Raw genomic sequence first — 17268 nt, 5'->3', positions numbered from 1 at the left:
GCCTTTCCACTTTTCATCTTCCTCATAGCAGTCCTCACTTCATCCTTACTGATCCACCCCACTTCCAGATTCACTATCTCCACCTCTTCCAACCTTCTCTCTCTCTCATTTTCTTCATTCATCAGCTCCTCAAAGTACTCCATCCACCTTCTCAACACACTCTCCTCGCTCGTCAGCACATTCCCACTTGCGTCCTTTATCACCCTAACCTGCAGCACATCCTTCCCAGCTCGGTCCCTCTGTCTTGCCAATCGGTATAAATCCTTTTCCCCTTCTTATGTATCCAACTTCTCATACAGCTCGTCATATGCCTTTTCCTTGGCCTTAGCCACCTCTCTTTTTGCTTTTCGACGCCACTCCTTATACTCCTGCCGACTTTCTTCATCTCTCTGACTATCCCACTTCTTTTTCGCCAACCCCTTCTTCCTTATACTTTCCTGTACTTCCTCATTCCACCACCAAGTCTCCTTATCTTCCTTCCTCTGTCCAGATGTCACACCAAGTACCTTCCGAGCAATCTCCCTCACAACTTCTGCTGTCGTTGCCCAATCATCCCACCCATCTTTACCACCATCCAACGCTTGTCTCACCTCCTCCCTAAATTTCACGCAACAGTCTTCCTCCTTCAGCTTCCACCATCTGGTCCTTGGTTCAGCCCTCACTCTCTTCCTCAACCTCACCTCTAAAGTCATCCTACAGACCACCAATCGATGCTGTCGAGCTACACTCTCCCCTGCCACAACCTTACAGTCACTGATCTCTTTCAGGTTGCATCTCCTACTTAAGATGTAATCCACCTGTGTGAACTTTCCTCCACTCTTGTATGTCATCCTGTGTTCCTCCTTCATCTTGAAATACGTGTTTACCACTGCCATTTCCATTCTTTTTGCAAACTCTACCACCATTTGCCCTTCCACATTTCTCTTGTTGAGACCGTACCTCCCCATCACCTCCTCATCCTCTTTATTCCCTTCCCCAACATGTCCATTGAAATCTGCTCCAATCACCACTCTTTCATCCTTGGATACACTCTCCACCACTTCATCTAACTCACTCCAGAAATCTTCTTTATATTCCATCTCACACCCCATATGTGGGGCATATGCACTGATGACATTCATCATCACCCCTTCAATTTCCAACTTCACACTCATCACTCGGTCAGACACCCTCCTCACCTCCAATACCCTCTTGACATGATCTTCCTTCAGGATTATCCCGACACCATTTCTCCTCCCATCCACACCATGGTAGAACAGTTTGAAACCACCTCCAATGCTCCTCGCCTTACTCCCCATCCACTTGGTCTCTTGTACACACAGTATGTCCACCTTTCTTCTCTCCATCATATCAGCCAACTCTCGCCCTTTGCCAGTCATCGTCCCAACATTCAGAGTTCCAACTCTCACCTCCACACTTCTACCCTTCCCCCTCTCCCACTGCCTCCGGACTCGCCTTCCCCGTCTCCTTCTCCTCCTTCGCCCAGCAGTAGCACAATTTCCACTGGTACCCTGCTGACCACCGGTACCGGTGGCGGTCGTTGGTAACCCGGGCCTCGACCGATCCGGTATGGAAATTCGTTTTGTTGTCCGCATAATGATTTGGCACATGTTTTACACCGGATGCCCTTCCTGACGCAACCCTGGTCGCCTCTTACGACACACAGGGATATGGTACACCTATTCTAACCGGGGCATACACCGGGCCCAGTACAACTGGTGCTCATTTCGCCGACCTCGGAAGGATGGCAGGCTGAGTCAACCCCCTGGTGTTTTCGACTTGGTTTATATATATTTATATATATATATATTTATCTATATATATTTATATATATATACATATATATATATATATACACATTATATATATATATATATATATATATATATATATATATATATATATATATATATACATATATATACAGATATATATATATACATATACATACATATATTAATTCAGTGCATATTTTATTTATATATATATATATATATATATATATATATATATATATATATATATATATATAAATAAAATGTATGTGATGTGAAGGATAGGAAATCAAATCTGGAATTGAGAGATATAATAGGTTAGGTATAGAAAGCATTAGTGAGGTTATGCGTAGGGGTAGGTTGAGATGGTTTGGACATGTGGAAAGGATGTGGTCAGGTAGTTGTATAAAGAGGTGTATAAATATGAATATGAATGGAAGGAGAGCTCGAGGCCGTCCGAGGAAAACATGGGATGTGTTGCTGAGAGATGATCTTCGTGTGAAAGGCCTAACAAGAGAGCTAGCAAGGGATCGTGCAGCCTGGAAAGCAGCCATTAGGTGAACCACGGCTTAAATATGCAAGCGTGGAAATGGTCATAAAATGATGATGATGATGATGATGATTATGATGATGATGATGCACACAAACAGACAGAAAAGGGTGAAAACATAACCTCCTTCACCTTTGGTGGTGGAGGTAAATATCATGCGATACAGTACTATATCGTTTTTGGCCCTATCTCTCAATGGAGCAGAATCACTTAAAAAATTCAAGTAGCCGGATCTGGATCTTTTCCAAAACCTAATCAGTTCATCCTTGTCACACACCGAACTTGTCCACAAAATTTCGTCTAGATCCGTCCACAACTTTATGAGATATCCTGCACACAAACAAAAACAGACAAACAAACAAGAAGCCATCATGGAGAGCCCGATACTTGCAGAATCCATAAGACAAATTTCACCTCAAAAATAATTGGTGGTTGAATTCAATAACCAAATCTGCAACTCCTCTTAAAATTTCAAGTGAATCGGATGAAAATTGCCAATTTTAGAAATTTGAACTGTTAACCTTTTGGCCGATGTAGACCTCCAAAATAATCCACGGGTTGAATTCAGTGACCTGAAGTAGAAATCCTCTTCAAATTTCAAGTCAATTCGATGAAAATTGAGGATTTTAGAAATACCACCAGTTAGTTGTTGACCTTGGGCCTCTGTGGACCTTTTGGTCCATGATGACCTCAAAAGTAATTGGCTTGTTGAATTCAGTGACCTGAAATAGAAATCCTCTTCAAATTCTAAGTCAATCGGATGAAAATTGAGGATTTTAGAAGTACCACCACAGTTGTTGACCTTTTGACCTCAAAAACAATGGCCCTTTCCTCATGAATAACTCGACCATGTGGTGAAGTTTCGTGAAGATCGGTTTAAAATTGTGACCTGTAGGCGATAAACAGACAGACAGACAGAATAACAAAATCGACGACCTGATATACTTGGAAAAAACCTTCGATTTTTTTGCAAGTAACAAACAGATAGAAAGGGGGTGAAAACATAACCCCCTTCACCTTCAGTGGCGGAGGTAATAAAATGTAAAAGCAGAGGGATGAAATCTCTAAAAAAATATAACAAAAGTAAAACGTCAAAAGATGTCGTCATGGTAATCTGTAAGCAGATTGTTCTGTCCTATTGTGGCGTCATAATGTGGTGTCATTCTTCATTGGTAGTCTTCTTTTTCTTCTTCTGCGAAGTTCTTCTTCATCCATCGCTATCCCACAACAAATTAAAAATGTCAAACGATGTCGTCATGGTAATCCGTAAGCAGATTGTGGTGTCATTGCTATGTTGTTTGGTTGTTACTTTTTAGATATCTTTCCTCTATGTTTTTACTCTTTTTTTAAAACGTTTTTTTTATGGTATATACACACAAACGCACACTTTATAAGTCGGTTCACCTGAGGTGGTGTAACGACCGTAGAATATAGTCGGTGGTTTCGTGTACTTTTCACGGTTTCTGTCTCGTTTTTCTTTCTCTCCCCTCCACTGCAGATTTACAAGTCGTGCTCACATTAAAACGGCATCGTGTCGATATTTCTATGGCCGAAGTTAAAAAAAAAAATGTACCAAGAAGTTATTTAAATATCCGCTGTTTCCGTTTCCGTTTCCGTTTCCGTCATTGCTGGTCAACATGGATGCGCCTGTAAATGGCGTGCCCAGTGATCTGTTTCCTTTTGTGTTGCGATTTCTGCGGGAAAACAGGTTCTCAGAAGCGGCTGCGGCTTTCGTTAAAAAGACCAACCTGGTATGTTTCACAGGGCCGAGTCCCGTCGTCCTGTCCGGCGGTGTAAAGAGCCATGGACGGGCGTCGAGTTTCCAATTGTGGTCACGTGTTGTAGCCACGTGTTTCGAGTTCGAAATCGGAACGTCTGACACCGTTGGCAAACTATACGGGTTCCCGCGTCACGTGTGAATGTTGGATCGCGGGGGTTTGAACCCCCACGCTTGATTATTTATTTGTTAATTTTTCCAATGGTTGTGATCGATCCCAGGCGGGTACAACGAGCGAGGTGTGTGTTCAGTGATTGAATATATTGTTGTAAACGCTTAATTCGTTAGAGTAGACCAAATATACATGAAAACGTCTTTGAGAACATGTTTGACCGCATGGTTTGTTAAAACACACACACACACACACACACACACACACACACACACACACACACACACACACTTTTATTAGTACAGATGCAGATAGAAGGCAATGAGAAGCTTTAATGCTCCTAACGTGTCAGATAACGTTACTCGCATCCTGATGTAGGTGTCCTTTCATTCGTCATCATCGTCTGACGAGTCCTGCTGGTCATGCTCTGGTTCATCATCATCGCTGGCCATGTTGGAGCAAGTGTGCAGCAGCTTGCATGGTGCCGTACCTTTTCAAGCCATTGATGATGCATGAGCAGTCAGTTGGCCGACAAGGAGCGAGCGCACTTGTGCACGACATCAAAGTGAGAACAACTTCGGGAGCCGGGGGGATCCTGTCATCCACTGAATGACAAGGCTGCCATCTTCACTTGTTTTTCCATCCGCGCCCTTGACTGCGTTGGGAATATCTGGCGAATTGACCAAACTCCGTCGTCATATGGCCGCCTGGTGGGTTAAATCGACCTGTCCTGTAAGAGCGTGTCTTCGTGCCTGTGCCTACATTCGTTTATAAGAAATCCACAGCACTACGTATGGAAAAGCTGGAAAGTGTTGAGTTTGACACGCTACATCTTCCCATATGCGTATATCTGTCTGTCTCGACAGCGCTTGCCTTTGATAATAGTGACAGGCAAGAGGAAGTCCTTCACATCGTGTCAACGGTAACATTGTTCAATAAACATCCTCGTCGTGTGCGCCACCGAAATATCCCAAGAGCCCACAAAGGTTTATTTGTGTTTTGTTCGCCAAAAGGTCTGAGAGTTGATTCGAGAGTGAAAATATCTGTAGAATAACGAATATGCTGGTCTGATAATCCACTTGGACAGTTTTCCACAAATTGCGTTTTTCTATGGGAACCCTATAATTTCCCGTGAACGCATTTCGTTTCGTAAACATTCCGAACAAACTTTATAAGTAATTAATTTTGACTCAAGTCCAATAGCTACACCCAAAAATGAGATATCATGCTAAAGCTTATCGTTGACCCGATTCTATGAACTATTCTGTTTCTCAATTTGACTTCAAAAAAGTTGGATTAGCCTGATTTCAATGATTAACCCCAATTTTACTTACCGGCATGTTTTATCATCTTATATTTTTAGTGTAGTTTTTTCCAATCCTGAAGTTTTCAAGAGGATTATTTACAAAACAAATGTACTATTTTGAAGAACTATCATTCCCTTTTCCTATGCAAAAAAACAACCACGCAAAACGGTTTATATTTTGCAGGGTAATGAAAAAAAAAAGGAGTATACATGGGGTTACTTGGAAAATATCACAGTTTTTGAGATTTACACAATTCTCAAGCAAACGCTCTCATTGCAAAATATCCTGTTTTATATTGATATGGTGTATATACTACCTCAATGTTCTGTGTAAGTGGAAAAGTTATTGGCTGAGTAGTATACCCAGATAATTACAGCGCGGCGACATCGCGCTGTTATATAATTGGCTATTCTGACCTGTGTCTTCTGTCACACTTATTGTTCGGTGTGATGTGGGCGGAGATTGCCTGGTGGATTGTGGGCGGAGATTGCCTGGTGGATTGTGGGCGGAGATTGCCTGGTGGATTGTGGGCGGAGATTGCCTGGTGGATTGTGGGCGGAGATTGCCGGGTGGATTGTGGGCGGAGATTGCCGGGTGGATTGTGGGCGGAGATTGCCGGGTGGATTGTGGGCGGAGATTGCCGGGTGGATTGTGGGCGGAGATTGCCGGGTGGATTGTGGGCGGAGATTGCCAGGTGGATTGTGGGCGGAGATTGCAGGGTGGATTGTGGGCGGAGATTGCCGGGTGGATTGTGGGCGGAGATTGCCGGGTGGATTGTGGGCGGAGATTGCCGGGTGGATTGTGGGCGGAGATTGCCGGGTGGATTGTGGGCGGAGATTGCCGGGTGGATTGTGGACGGGGTTAATGCGGAAGAGCCACTTTTTTGTGCTGAATCATTTTCTGTGTGACACCGGAAGTTGATTTTCTGAGCAGGAAGTGATAATCTTCCTGTTCCGTTAGTTGTTGACCCGTAGCGTTGTAACTCTCGTTCTTCATTGTTTTTTTTTTTTGTTTTTTTTTGCACGTCCTTTTTTTTATAGTGCGGCGACATCGCGCTGTTATATAATTGGCTATTCTTTCCTGTGTCTTCTGTCACGTCTTCTGTCACACTTATGGCCGTGTACGTCCCTTTGATCTGAGGGCTATAAATAGAAATTTGTCCAACGTCACAACTCTTCCCATCATGCATGCTAATTCACCGTGTCCACATTTAAATTTTATAACTGCAAAATTGTTTCATCATTCTTAACCAAGACTTTTACTGCCCCCAGCCTCGCGATATTGAAGTATTCGCTTCTTGTTGGTTATTTGGTATACTCTATTTTCAGTGAAATAGATGGTCGGATGTCAGTTTCATTTTTTGTTGCACAAATATGACATACTCTAACTATAGCAGATGCATGTATAATATGGAATAGGCAAAGCCCAGAAGCGAACGTAGAATTCTTCTTACATTCGCTTCTTAAATATATCAAATTAAAGTCTTTTTGCTCTGAAAAAATAAATATTACCTTGACATTGCCTTCACAACAACAACTACACCGCCTAGAACAGGATCTCATCTGAAAAAGAAATATTACCTCAACATTACCTTCACAACAATAACTACACCACCGAGAACAGGATCTCATCTGAAAAAAAAAAAAATCCTCAACATTACCTTCACAACGACAACTACACCGCCTAGAACAGGATCTCATCGAAAAAAATAAATACTAGAAGCGAACGTAGAATTCTTCTTACATTCGCTTCTGACTTTACCTATAACTTGTTCACAACTGTATACGCAAGTTCCGGTTACTTCGGCCTGGATTCGGGATCAGCGATCAAATAACGTAAATCACGATTAAAAATTATTTTTTGATGATGCGGGAGATATCTTTATTAAAATCAGTGGAGGAAATATACACCATGACTGATATTCTTTGGGTCTTTAATGTCTCCGACGATGCCTTTATCTCCCAGCATGCATCATTCCCCATGACAAAAACCAGAAGCAAAAAAAAAAACGGAAGCAAAAGGGTCATAGGCAATGACATGGATTCAAAATTGCCAGGGTATTGTGTTGTTGTTGTTTCGCATTCTCTCATGTGCACGCGTTAAGTAATATTCACAAGATAGAAATAAAACCCAATCGTGTTTCTACACCGCACAGCGTTTAAAAACAACCGGAAGCAAAAGGGTCAAAGCCAACAATACGGATTCAAAATCGTCAGGGGTATTGTGTTGTTGTTGTTGTTTCCTATTCTCTCATGTGCACGCGTTAAGTATGAAGCTCACTGTGTTCGCTAATATTCCATCTTCTTTGACCAGACTACGATGTTTATGTATAGCACGCGTATTTCCTGTATAATGAATGGAGTTGGTGGTGGTAGAGTAGCATTTTTTCTTTCTTTCAAGTTCACCAACAGCAAACAAAATGACATCAAAACGTACATGCATTCTCCATATTCACGGTAAAACTACCGAAGAAGTCAATCGAGCGTATGGAACAAATGACCGGCAGCTAGTCCTTTTCTCCTTGGGCCAAATGTGTCCCATCTTCTTTGCTGGGAATCGTCCCAACTACGCTCGATGGCTAGTTCGTTATTATCACAATCTGATGAACCTGGACAACACACATCCTGGTGTTCGGGAAGCCTTAGAAAATGGAGCTTTATCTGTGAGAAGAACCAACAAATCATTTTCGCGAACTCAAGTCGACATCACCCTCGAGCAGACGGTGAATGCTGATGCTGCATCAAGGCTGACAGGAATCACTTCGTTCAGTCAGTCCGACAGTGTCAGACAGCTGTGGATGGTCACTCGAGCTGCTAGAAGTTGTATTCTTGGAAGTCTCCTCAACAAAGCTGGCTTGAAATTGAAGGAAGACGTCTCCAAATCGTTGAAACTGTATCGAGTCACCCGAGACAATAATGATCTCTCGAAGCTGCTTGACACATCAAAAACACCATGAACCCGTTTGATGAGAACAAAAATGAAACCCTCCACTGCATCACGACTGTGGCCAGTGTACCAAATGATATCAAGGAAGACCTTTTGGGGTTTCAAGTGAAAGCCCAGGAGTTGTGTGATAGTTTCACAACAGAGAGCTTCAACGATCAAGCTCGCTTCGAGAAACCAATCAGCAGAAGGAAGATCAAGAACTTTGTGAGTGCTGCTGTGAATAAAACATCACCACCAATGACCAGAAGGTAGTCGAACTACAAGGGACCAGAGACCTGTTTGGAAGGCTACTCCACATCAGTACGTTGGAAAGGATAAATATTGAGAAAGTCTTTCAATATCCACTGACCCCAATTCCACTCGCCCTGGCACACGTGGATGGCAGCATCAACAAAACTGACAAGTCAAAGCTTCTGCGCAAGCTGGAGGGAATGGTTGAAAGCGAGAAACCAGGAGATATTGACGTCACATTGGTCGATGCAATGTTCCTGCTACACACATTGCTGAATCTCCCTCCCACATTTGGTGGGGTCGCGGAAGTAATCCTCTGACGGTTGTGTGAGATGTCACCACGCACTGATCTTGTTTGTGATATATACATCACTCCGAGTATCAAAGAGGCTGAGCGAAACAGATGAGGGTCAGAAGAAATGACGTTTGCTGTGACAGGTCCTGAACAGAAGTGGCCTCAGAATTGGCAAACAGCTTTTCAGTCATGTTCCTTCAAAGCAGGATTTCTTCACTTCCTTGCAAACGAATGGAAGAACAACAGATATGCTAGCATCCTGAAGGATCACATTGTGGTCATGGGTCTGGATCGTGTCTACTACACGTTCAGAGAAAACGGAGGGAGTGTATTCAGCGAAGACACAGAGGCATTGAACTGCCAACATGAAGAAACTGACACTCGACTTGTGTTTCATCTTGATCATATCATGCAAGTATCACCAACCGCAACGATGAGGGTCAGAAGCAACGACACGGACGTCCTTGTGGTTCTTTTGTGCTACGCAGGTGCCGCGCACGACTGCCCAAACGTATGGATGGATGTTGGACTCAGCAGTAACAACACCAGGCGATGCATCAGTATTCCCAAACTGGTTGATGAATTGGAGTCTACTGTCCTGCAAGCTCTTCCTGGACTTCATGCATTTACTGGTACCGACTTCACAGCATCCTTCATGAACAAAGGAAAACAGAGACCCTTGACATCATGATGAAACACAAACAGTTCATCTTGGCGTTTGCCATGCTAGGGGAGCACCACAATGTGCCTGATGAAACGGTTTTGACAATTGAGCATTTTGTATGGGAAACACAACTTACTCAGCATTGACACTGCCCGCTATGTTATGTTTCAACACATATGCACCAAGACAGCTGGGGGATCCACTGGAGAAGATCAAGGGTGTAAACCCAAGCAGTATGCCGCCTTGTCGATCCGTTCTGATCAAGAAATTCAAGAGAGCAAATTATGTTGCCTCTCTGTGGAAGAAAGCTGCACGTCAAGAGCCATCGAGCTTATGAGGCAAGCCGTGCCAACACGGATGGATCCTGGTTGATGGAAGCTATGCAATCGATTGGTTTGATGGTGATCAGATGCCACGCCACATCAGCCAAATCCTCAGTGAAAAGGAATCCGTCATCGAATCAGAGGACGACGAGGATATGGAAATGTCACACAGAGAATTTTTGTATGGATCGGATGAATTGGACTTGGACGACGATGATTCAAGATGAGCAAAATGGATAGCTCATTCATTGTGTGATGACGGTTCAGATACATTCATGGATTCATTATAAAACCGAAGATTACCAAGACACTTATCGAGATCAATAGGAACATATTGAACTCGAGGGGGATCACTCGGGAGAGTGCAAAACCTCCACCGCCAATACTGCTGGGTCACTCAAGTGAACCTGATATCCTATTCATTAAATTTGACGTCAACAGTGCTCACAGAGTTATAGTTTGCAACTTTCCCTTTTACTTTTAACTTTTACATACTCAATTCATTCGTACTCCACATACTCAATTCGTACTCCACATACTCAATTCATTCTCTAAAAAAAAAACACGCAAAATTTTGTTTTTTTTTCTCCAACAATTTTTTTTTGGGGAGGGGGGGTGGGGTTGGAAATCACTTAATACATGCAGAAATGCAAAAACAAAAATTCAAATATTTTTTCAAAATGGCCACCATAGCGGCCATATTGGACTTTGGACCAAGTCCAAAATCTAATGGCATGATCCTTGGACCATACCTAATCCCCCCACCAAGTTTCGTCAAAATCCGTCGGAGTTTTTCCGTAATACTGTTCACAAACAAACAAACAAGCAGTCATAGACTGGTACTTACGAAATCGTCAACTTGACCTCTGACCTTGTCGAATAAAAGCTGTCTCTCGAGAAGGTAGCGACGCAAACCAGAAGTTTCTTCGATGATTCTGCACCAAACAATCAAAAATCGAATGTTTTGGATGTTTGACCTCACTGTGACCTTGACCTTTGACCGATTTTGACCAAAATGTAATCAGCGCTAGCCACCACCCTCCTGAATCACGTGGTATAATTTGACATTGGAAGCTTCTTCCGTTCTCGAGTTATCGTGCCGACAAACAAACAAACAAACAAACAGAAATGGAAGTCATCAATATACTTACGAAATCTTTTGATTTCGTAAGTAACAAACAAGCAGTCATAGACTGGTACTTACAAAATCGTCAACTTGACCTCTGACCTTGTCTAATAAAAGCTATCTCGAGAGAAGGTAGCAACGCAAACTAGAAGTTTCTACGATGATTCTGGACCAAACCATCAAAAATCAAATGTTTTGGATGTTTTATCTCACCGTGACCTTGACATTTGACCGATTTTGACCAAAATCTAATCAGCGCTCACCACCACCCTCCTGAATCACGTGGTGTAATTTGACATCGGTAGCTTCTTCCGTTCTCGAGTTATCATTGTTTGGATGTTTGACCTCACTGTGACCTTGACCTTTGACCGATTTTGACCAAAATCTAACCAGCACTAGCCATCACCCTCCTGAATCGCGTGGTGTAATTTGACATTGGTAGCATCTTCCGTTCTCGAGTTATCTGTGCCAAACCATCAAAAATCGAATATTTGACCTTGCTGTGGCCTTGACCTTTGACCGATTTTGACCAAAATCTAATCAGCACTAGCCACCACCCTCCTGAATCACGTGGTGTAATTTGACATTGGTAGCTTCTTCCGTTCTCGAGTTATCGTGCCGACAAACAAACAAACAAACAGAAACGGAAGTCATCAATATACTTACGAAATCGTCAACTTGACCTCTGACCTTGTCTAATAAAAGCTGTCTCTGGAGAAGGTAGCGACGCAAACCAGAAGTTTCTATGATGATTCTGTACCAAACCATCACAAATCGAATGTTTGACCTCACTGTAACCTTGACCTTTGACCGATTTTCACCAAAATCTAATCAGCGCAAGCCATCACCCTCCTGAATCACGTGGTGTGATTTGACATTGGTAGCTTCTTCCGTTCTCGAGTTATCATGCCTCCAAACACACAAACACACACAAACAGAGGACGGAAGTCATCAATATACTTACGAAATCTTTAGATTTCTTGAGTAACAAGCAGTCAGAGACTGGTACTTACAAAATCGTCAACTTGACCTCTGACCTTGTCTAATAAAAGCTGTCTCTGGAGAAGGTAGCGACGCAAACCAGAAGTTTCTACGATGATTCTGTACCAAACCATCACAAATCGAATGTTTGACCTCACTGTAACCTTGACCTTTGACCGATTTTCACCAAAATCTAATCGGCGCAAGCCGTCACCCTCCTGAATCACGTGGTGTGATTTGACATTGGTAGCTTCTTCCGTTCTCGAGTTATCATGCCTCCAAACACACAAACACACACAAACAGAGGACGGAAGTCATCAATATACTTACGAAATCTTTAGATTTCGTGAGTAACAAGCAGTCAGAGACTGGTACTTACGAAATCGTCAACTTGACCTCTGACCTTGTCGAATAAAAGCTGTCTTGAGAGAAGGTAGCGATGCAAACCAGAAGTTTCTACAATGATTCTGTACCAAACCATCAAAAATCGAATGTTTGACCTCACTGTGACCTTGACCTTTGAGTGATTTTGACCAAAATCTAATCAGCGCCAGCCATCACCCTCCTGAATCACGTGGTGTAATTTGACATTGGAAGCTTCTTCCGTTCTCAAGTTATAACTTTTTTTGGGATGTTTGACCTTACTGTGACCTTGACCTTTGACCGATTTTGACCAAAATCTCATCAGCGTGAGCCATCACCCTCCTGAATCATGTGATGTAATTTGACATTGGAAGCTTCTTCCGTTCTCGAGTTATCGTGCCTGCAAACAAACACACAAACAGAGGACGGATGTGATCAATATACTTGCGAAATCTTTAGATTTCGTAAGTAACAAACAGAGGACGGAAGCGATCAATAAGATTTCGTAAGTAATAATCATTAATTGTGACGTCAATCGTGACGTCTTAGCACGGTGTCTTGTCATTGGTTGACAGATAAATGGATGTAACTTGGGAACCGCTTGTCCGATTAATATCAAACCTTGAAAAGGCACATACTCAGGTCCCAAGCGTTGATTGTGACGTCAATCGTGCAAAAATAGCAATAAATAAACAAGCAGTCGTAGACTGGTACTTACAAAATCGTCAACTTGACCTCTGACCTTGTCTAATAAAAGCTCTCTTGAGAGAAGGTGGTGACACAAACCAGAAGTTTTTACAATGATTCTGTAGCAAAGCATCAAAAATCGAATGTTTGACCTCACTGTGACCTTGACCTTTGACCGATTTTGACCAAAATCTAATCAGCGCTTGCCATCACCCTCCCGAATCGCGTGGTGTAATTTGACATTGGTAGCTTCTTCCGTTCTCAAGTAATCGTGCCTACAAACCAACAAGCAGTCATAAACTGGTACTTATGAAATCGTCAACTTGACCTCTGACCTTGTCTAATAAAAGCTGTCTCTGGAGAAAGTAGCGACGCAAACCAGAAGATTCTACGATGATTCTGTACCAAACCATCAAAAATCGTAACGTCAACCGAAGCATAAATCTCCATTTCTCCACGCAATTATTTTATATTATTTTATCAAAGTCACAAAACTATAATATTCGCCCATCCACCAACAATCTTTACATAATCTGATGGCTTAGCGAGTCAGGCATGCGACGATAACCTTTATTGGGATAAAAAATGACTTTTAAACACCATCTTTTTCGAAGACAGCGTCTGCGCGCACGGTAAACTTTTACGTGACTCAACGATGCGTCTGCTCGAGCGCACTGCATCACGTGATGACCCGTGACGCGTCGAGTGAAATTTTTTTTATACAATGTTAAAACGTCTCCAAAACATCCGATTTTTACCAGAATTTCGACAACCGAGTTTTAAGCGTCCTCAGCGATCACAAAAACCGAAGACAAAATTAAAATCGAAGTTAAAACGAACTCGTAACGTCGAGCGAAGCAAAAATACTCCATTTCTCCACATGAATTTACGGAATTATGTTTGACCTCACTGTGACCTTGACCTTTGACCGATTTTGACCAAAATCTAATCAGCGCTTGCCACCACTCTCCTGAATCACCTGGTGTAATGTGACATTGGTTGCTTCTTCCGTTCTCGAGTTATCGTGCCTACAAACAAACAAACAAACAAGCAGTCATAGACTGGTGCTTACGAAATTGTCAACTTGACCTCTGACCTTGTCTAATAAAAGCTGTCTCTCGAGAAGGTAGCGACGCAAACCAGAAGTTTATACGATGATTCTGTATCAAACCATCAAAAATCGTTACGTCCACCGAAGCAAAAATCTCCATTTCTCCACGCAATTATATTATACCTTAACGTAACTCAACAACGCATCTGCTCGAGCGCACTGCATCACGTGATGACCCGTGACGCGTCGAGTGAAATATTTTTTATGCAATCTTAAAACGTCTCCAAAACATCTGATTTTTACCAGAATTTCAACAACCGAGTTTTAAGCATCCTAAGCGATCGCAAAAACTGAAGACAAAATTAAAATCAAAGTTAAAACGAACTCATAACGTCGAGCGAAGCAAAAATACTCCATTTCTCCACATGAATTTACGGAATTATGTTTGACCTCACTGTGACCTTGACCTTTGACCGATTTTGACCAAAATCTAATCAGCACTAGCCATCACCTTCCTGAATCACGTGGTGTAATTTGACATTGGTAGCTTCTTCCGTTCTCGAGTTATCGTGTCGACAAACAAGCAGTCGGAAGTCATCAATACACTTACGAAATCTTTAGATTCCGTAAGTAACAAACAGAAACGGAAGGCATCAATACACTTACGAAATCTTTAGATTTCCTAAGTAACAAGCAGTCATAGACTGGTACTTACCAAATCGTCAACTTGACCTCTGACGTTGTCTAACAAAAGCTGTCTCTGGAGAAGGTCGCGACGCAAACCAGAAGTTTCTACGATGATTCTGTACCAAACCATCAAAAATCGAATGTTTGACATCACTGTGACCTTGACCTTTGACCGATTTTCACCAAAATCTAATCAGCGCGAACCATCACCCTCCTGAATCACGTGGTGTAATTTGACATTGGTAGCTTCTTCCGTTCTCGAGTTATCGTGCCTACAAACAAACAAACAAGCAGTCATAGACTGGTACTTATGAAATCGTTAACTTGACCTCTGACCTTGTCTAATAAAAGCTGTCTCTCGAGAAGGCAGCGACGCAAACCAGAAGTTTCTCCGAAGATTCTGTGTCAAACCATCAAAAAACATAACGTCGACCGAAGCAAAAATCTCCACTTCTCAATGCAATTATATTATACCTTAACGTAACTCAACGACGCATCTGCTCGAGTGCACTGCATCATGGGACGACCCCTGACGCGTCGAGTGAAATATTTTTTATACAATCTTAAAACGTCTCCAAGACATCCGATTTTTACCAGAATTTCTACAACCGAGTTTTAAGCGTCCTAAGCGATCGCAAAAACCAAAGACAAAATTAAAATCGAAGTTAAAATGAACTCGTAACGTCGAGCGAAGCAAAAATACTCCATTTCTCCACGTGAATTTACGGAATTATGTTTGACCTCACTGTGACCTTGACCTTTGACCGATTTTGACCAAAATCTAATCAGCACTAGCCGTCACCCTCCTGAATCACGTGGTGTAATTTGACATTAGTAGCTTCTTCCGTTCTTGAGTTATCGTGCCTACAAACAAACAAACTAACAAAGTAACAAACAAACAAACAAGCAGTCATAGACTGGTACTTACGAAATCGTCAACTTGACCTCTGACTTTGTCGAATAAAAGCTGTCTCTCGAGAAGGTAGCGACGCAAACCAGAAGTTTCTTCGTTGTTTCTGTACCAAACCATCAAAAATCCAATGTGTTGGATGTTTGACCTCACTGTGACCTTGACCTTTGACTGATTTTGACCAAAATCTAATCAGCACTAGCCATCACCCTCCTGAATCACATGGTGTAATTTGACATTGGTAGCTTCTTCCGTTCTCGAGTTATCGTGCCTACAAACAAACAAACAAACAAACAAACACAAACGGAAGTCATCAATAAACTTACAAAATCTTTAGATTTCGTAAGTAACAAACACACAAACAAACAAACAGAAACAGAAGTGATCAATATACTTACGAAATCTTTAGCTTTCTTAAGTTACAAAGAAACAGAAACAGAAGTGCTCAATATACTTCCTGAATGTAAAGATTTCGCAAGTAACAAACAGACAGGGGTGAAAACAGTAACCTCTGTCCATCTTCGATGGCGGAGGTTAACAAAAGTCAATAGTTTTGCATGTTCATTTTCCAAACTTCTCAACACATTGCTATTAATACACATGGATGGCAACCATTTCATTTACGAGACAGATACATGGGGAGAACAAGTATTTGATACACTGCTGATTTTGCAGGTTTTCCCACTTACAAAGCACATAGAGGTCTGTAATTTTTATCATATAATAGGTACACTTCAACTGTGAAAGACGGAATCTTAAACAAAAATCCTGAAAATCACATTGTATGATTTTTAAATAATTTATTTGCATTTTATTGCATGAAATAAGTATTTGATCACGTCCCAACCAGTAAGAATTCCGGCTCTCACAGATCTGTTAGTTTTGTCTTTAAGAAGCCCTCCCATTCTCCACTCATTACCTGTATTAACTGCATCTGTTTGAACTCGTTATCTGCATAAAAGACAGCTGTCCACACTCAATCAATCAGACTCCAACTTCTCCGCAATGAACAAGACCAGCAAGACAATGGGCGAGCCCCCCCTCTCGGACGATGCTGTCAATCATTGTCCGTAACCAGTTTTGGTTTTCGCACCCTACTCTCGACAGCCAAATGTTACAGATTCGGCGCCATCCTTACACCCGCCGTCTCCGGGGTTATAACGCCGGCTTGTTCGGCACAATTCTGGGGTGATGCGTCTCGAATCACGATACCAAAATAAACCTGTACCTTGCCAGCTGGGGAAATAGACCCCGGTTACAGACTGGTTTTGTCAGATACCGAGCGGAGTCTACCAGTCTGTAACCATTTTGGTTTTTATATCCAAATCGAGCGGGTCGTTCCTCGGCGCGGCACGAATTAATTCAAAGCGGCAACTTCATATTATACGAATCAGCCAGATTTATTGGGGACATCGGGCAACACGACAATGTTATAATTAATCTATAACCCGTTCTTAACTTGGGAGCTACGGATTATGGGTTT

The 17268-nt window shown here is 42.2% G+C and overlaps 1 protein-coding gene across 3 annotated transcripts in view; it reads left to right on the top strand.

Annotated features, from left to right (window-relative positions):
• The first annotated feature begins 3915 nt into the window (after positions 1–3915).
• Positions 3916–17268, top strand: part of NOLC1 (nucleolar and coiled-body phosphoprotein 1) — a 106815-nt gene continuing 93462 nt past the window's right edge. For 2 of the 3 annotated variants that reach the window (XM_085881643.1, XM_085881644.1), the window contains exon 1: positions 3916–4076. In XM_085881643.1, coding sequence (XP_085737769.1) covers positions 3963–4076 — 114 coding nt within the window. In that variant the 5' untranslated portion in view covers positions 3916–3962. The remainder of the gene's footprint in view (positions 4077–17268) is intronic. The other variant, XM_085881645.1, reaches the window with a different exon arrangement.

This window comes from Eptatretus burgeri, chromosome 5 (assembly GCF_056783735.1).
Source record: "Eptatretus burgeri isolate ZD-2024b chromosome 5, Ebu_testis_v1, whole genome shotgun sequence".
In the NCBI taxonomy this organism is placed as follows: domain Eukaryota; kingdom Metazoa; phylum Chordata; class Myxini; order Myxiniformes; family Myxinidae; genus Eptatretus; species Eptatretus burgeri.
Note: the sequence above shows the minus strand (reverse complement) of the source record. Positions and strands in the feature narration are given on the sequence as shown.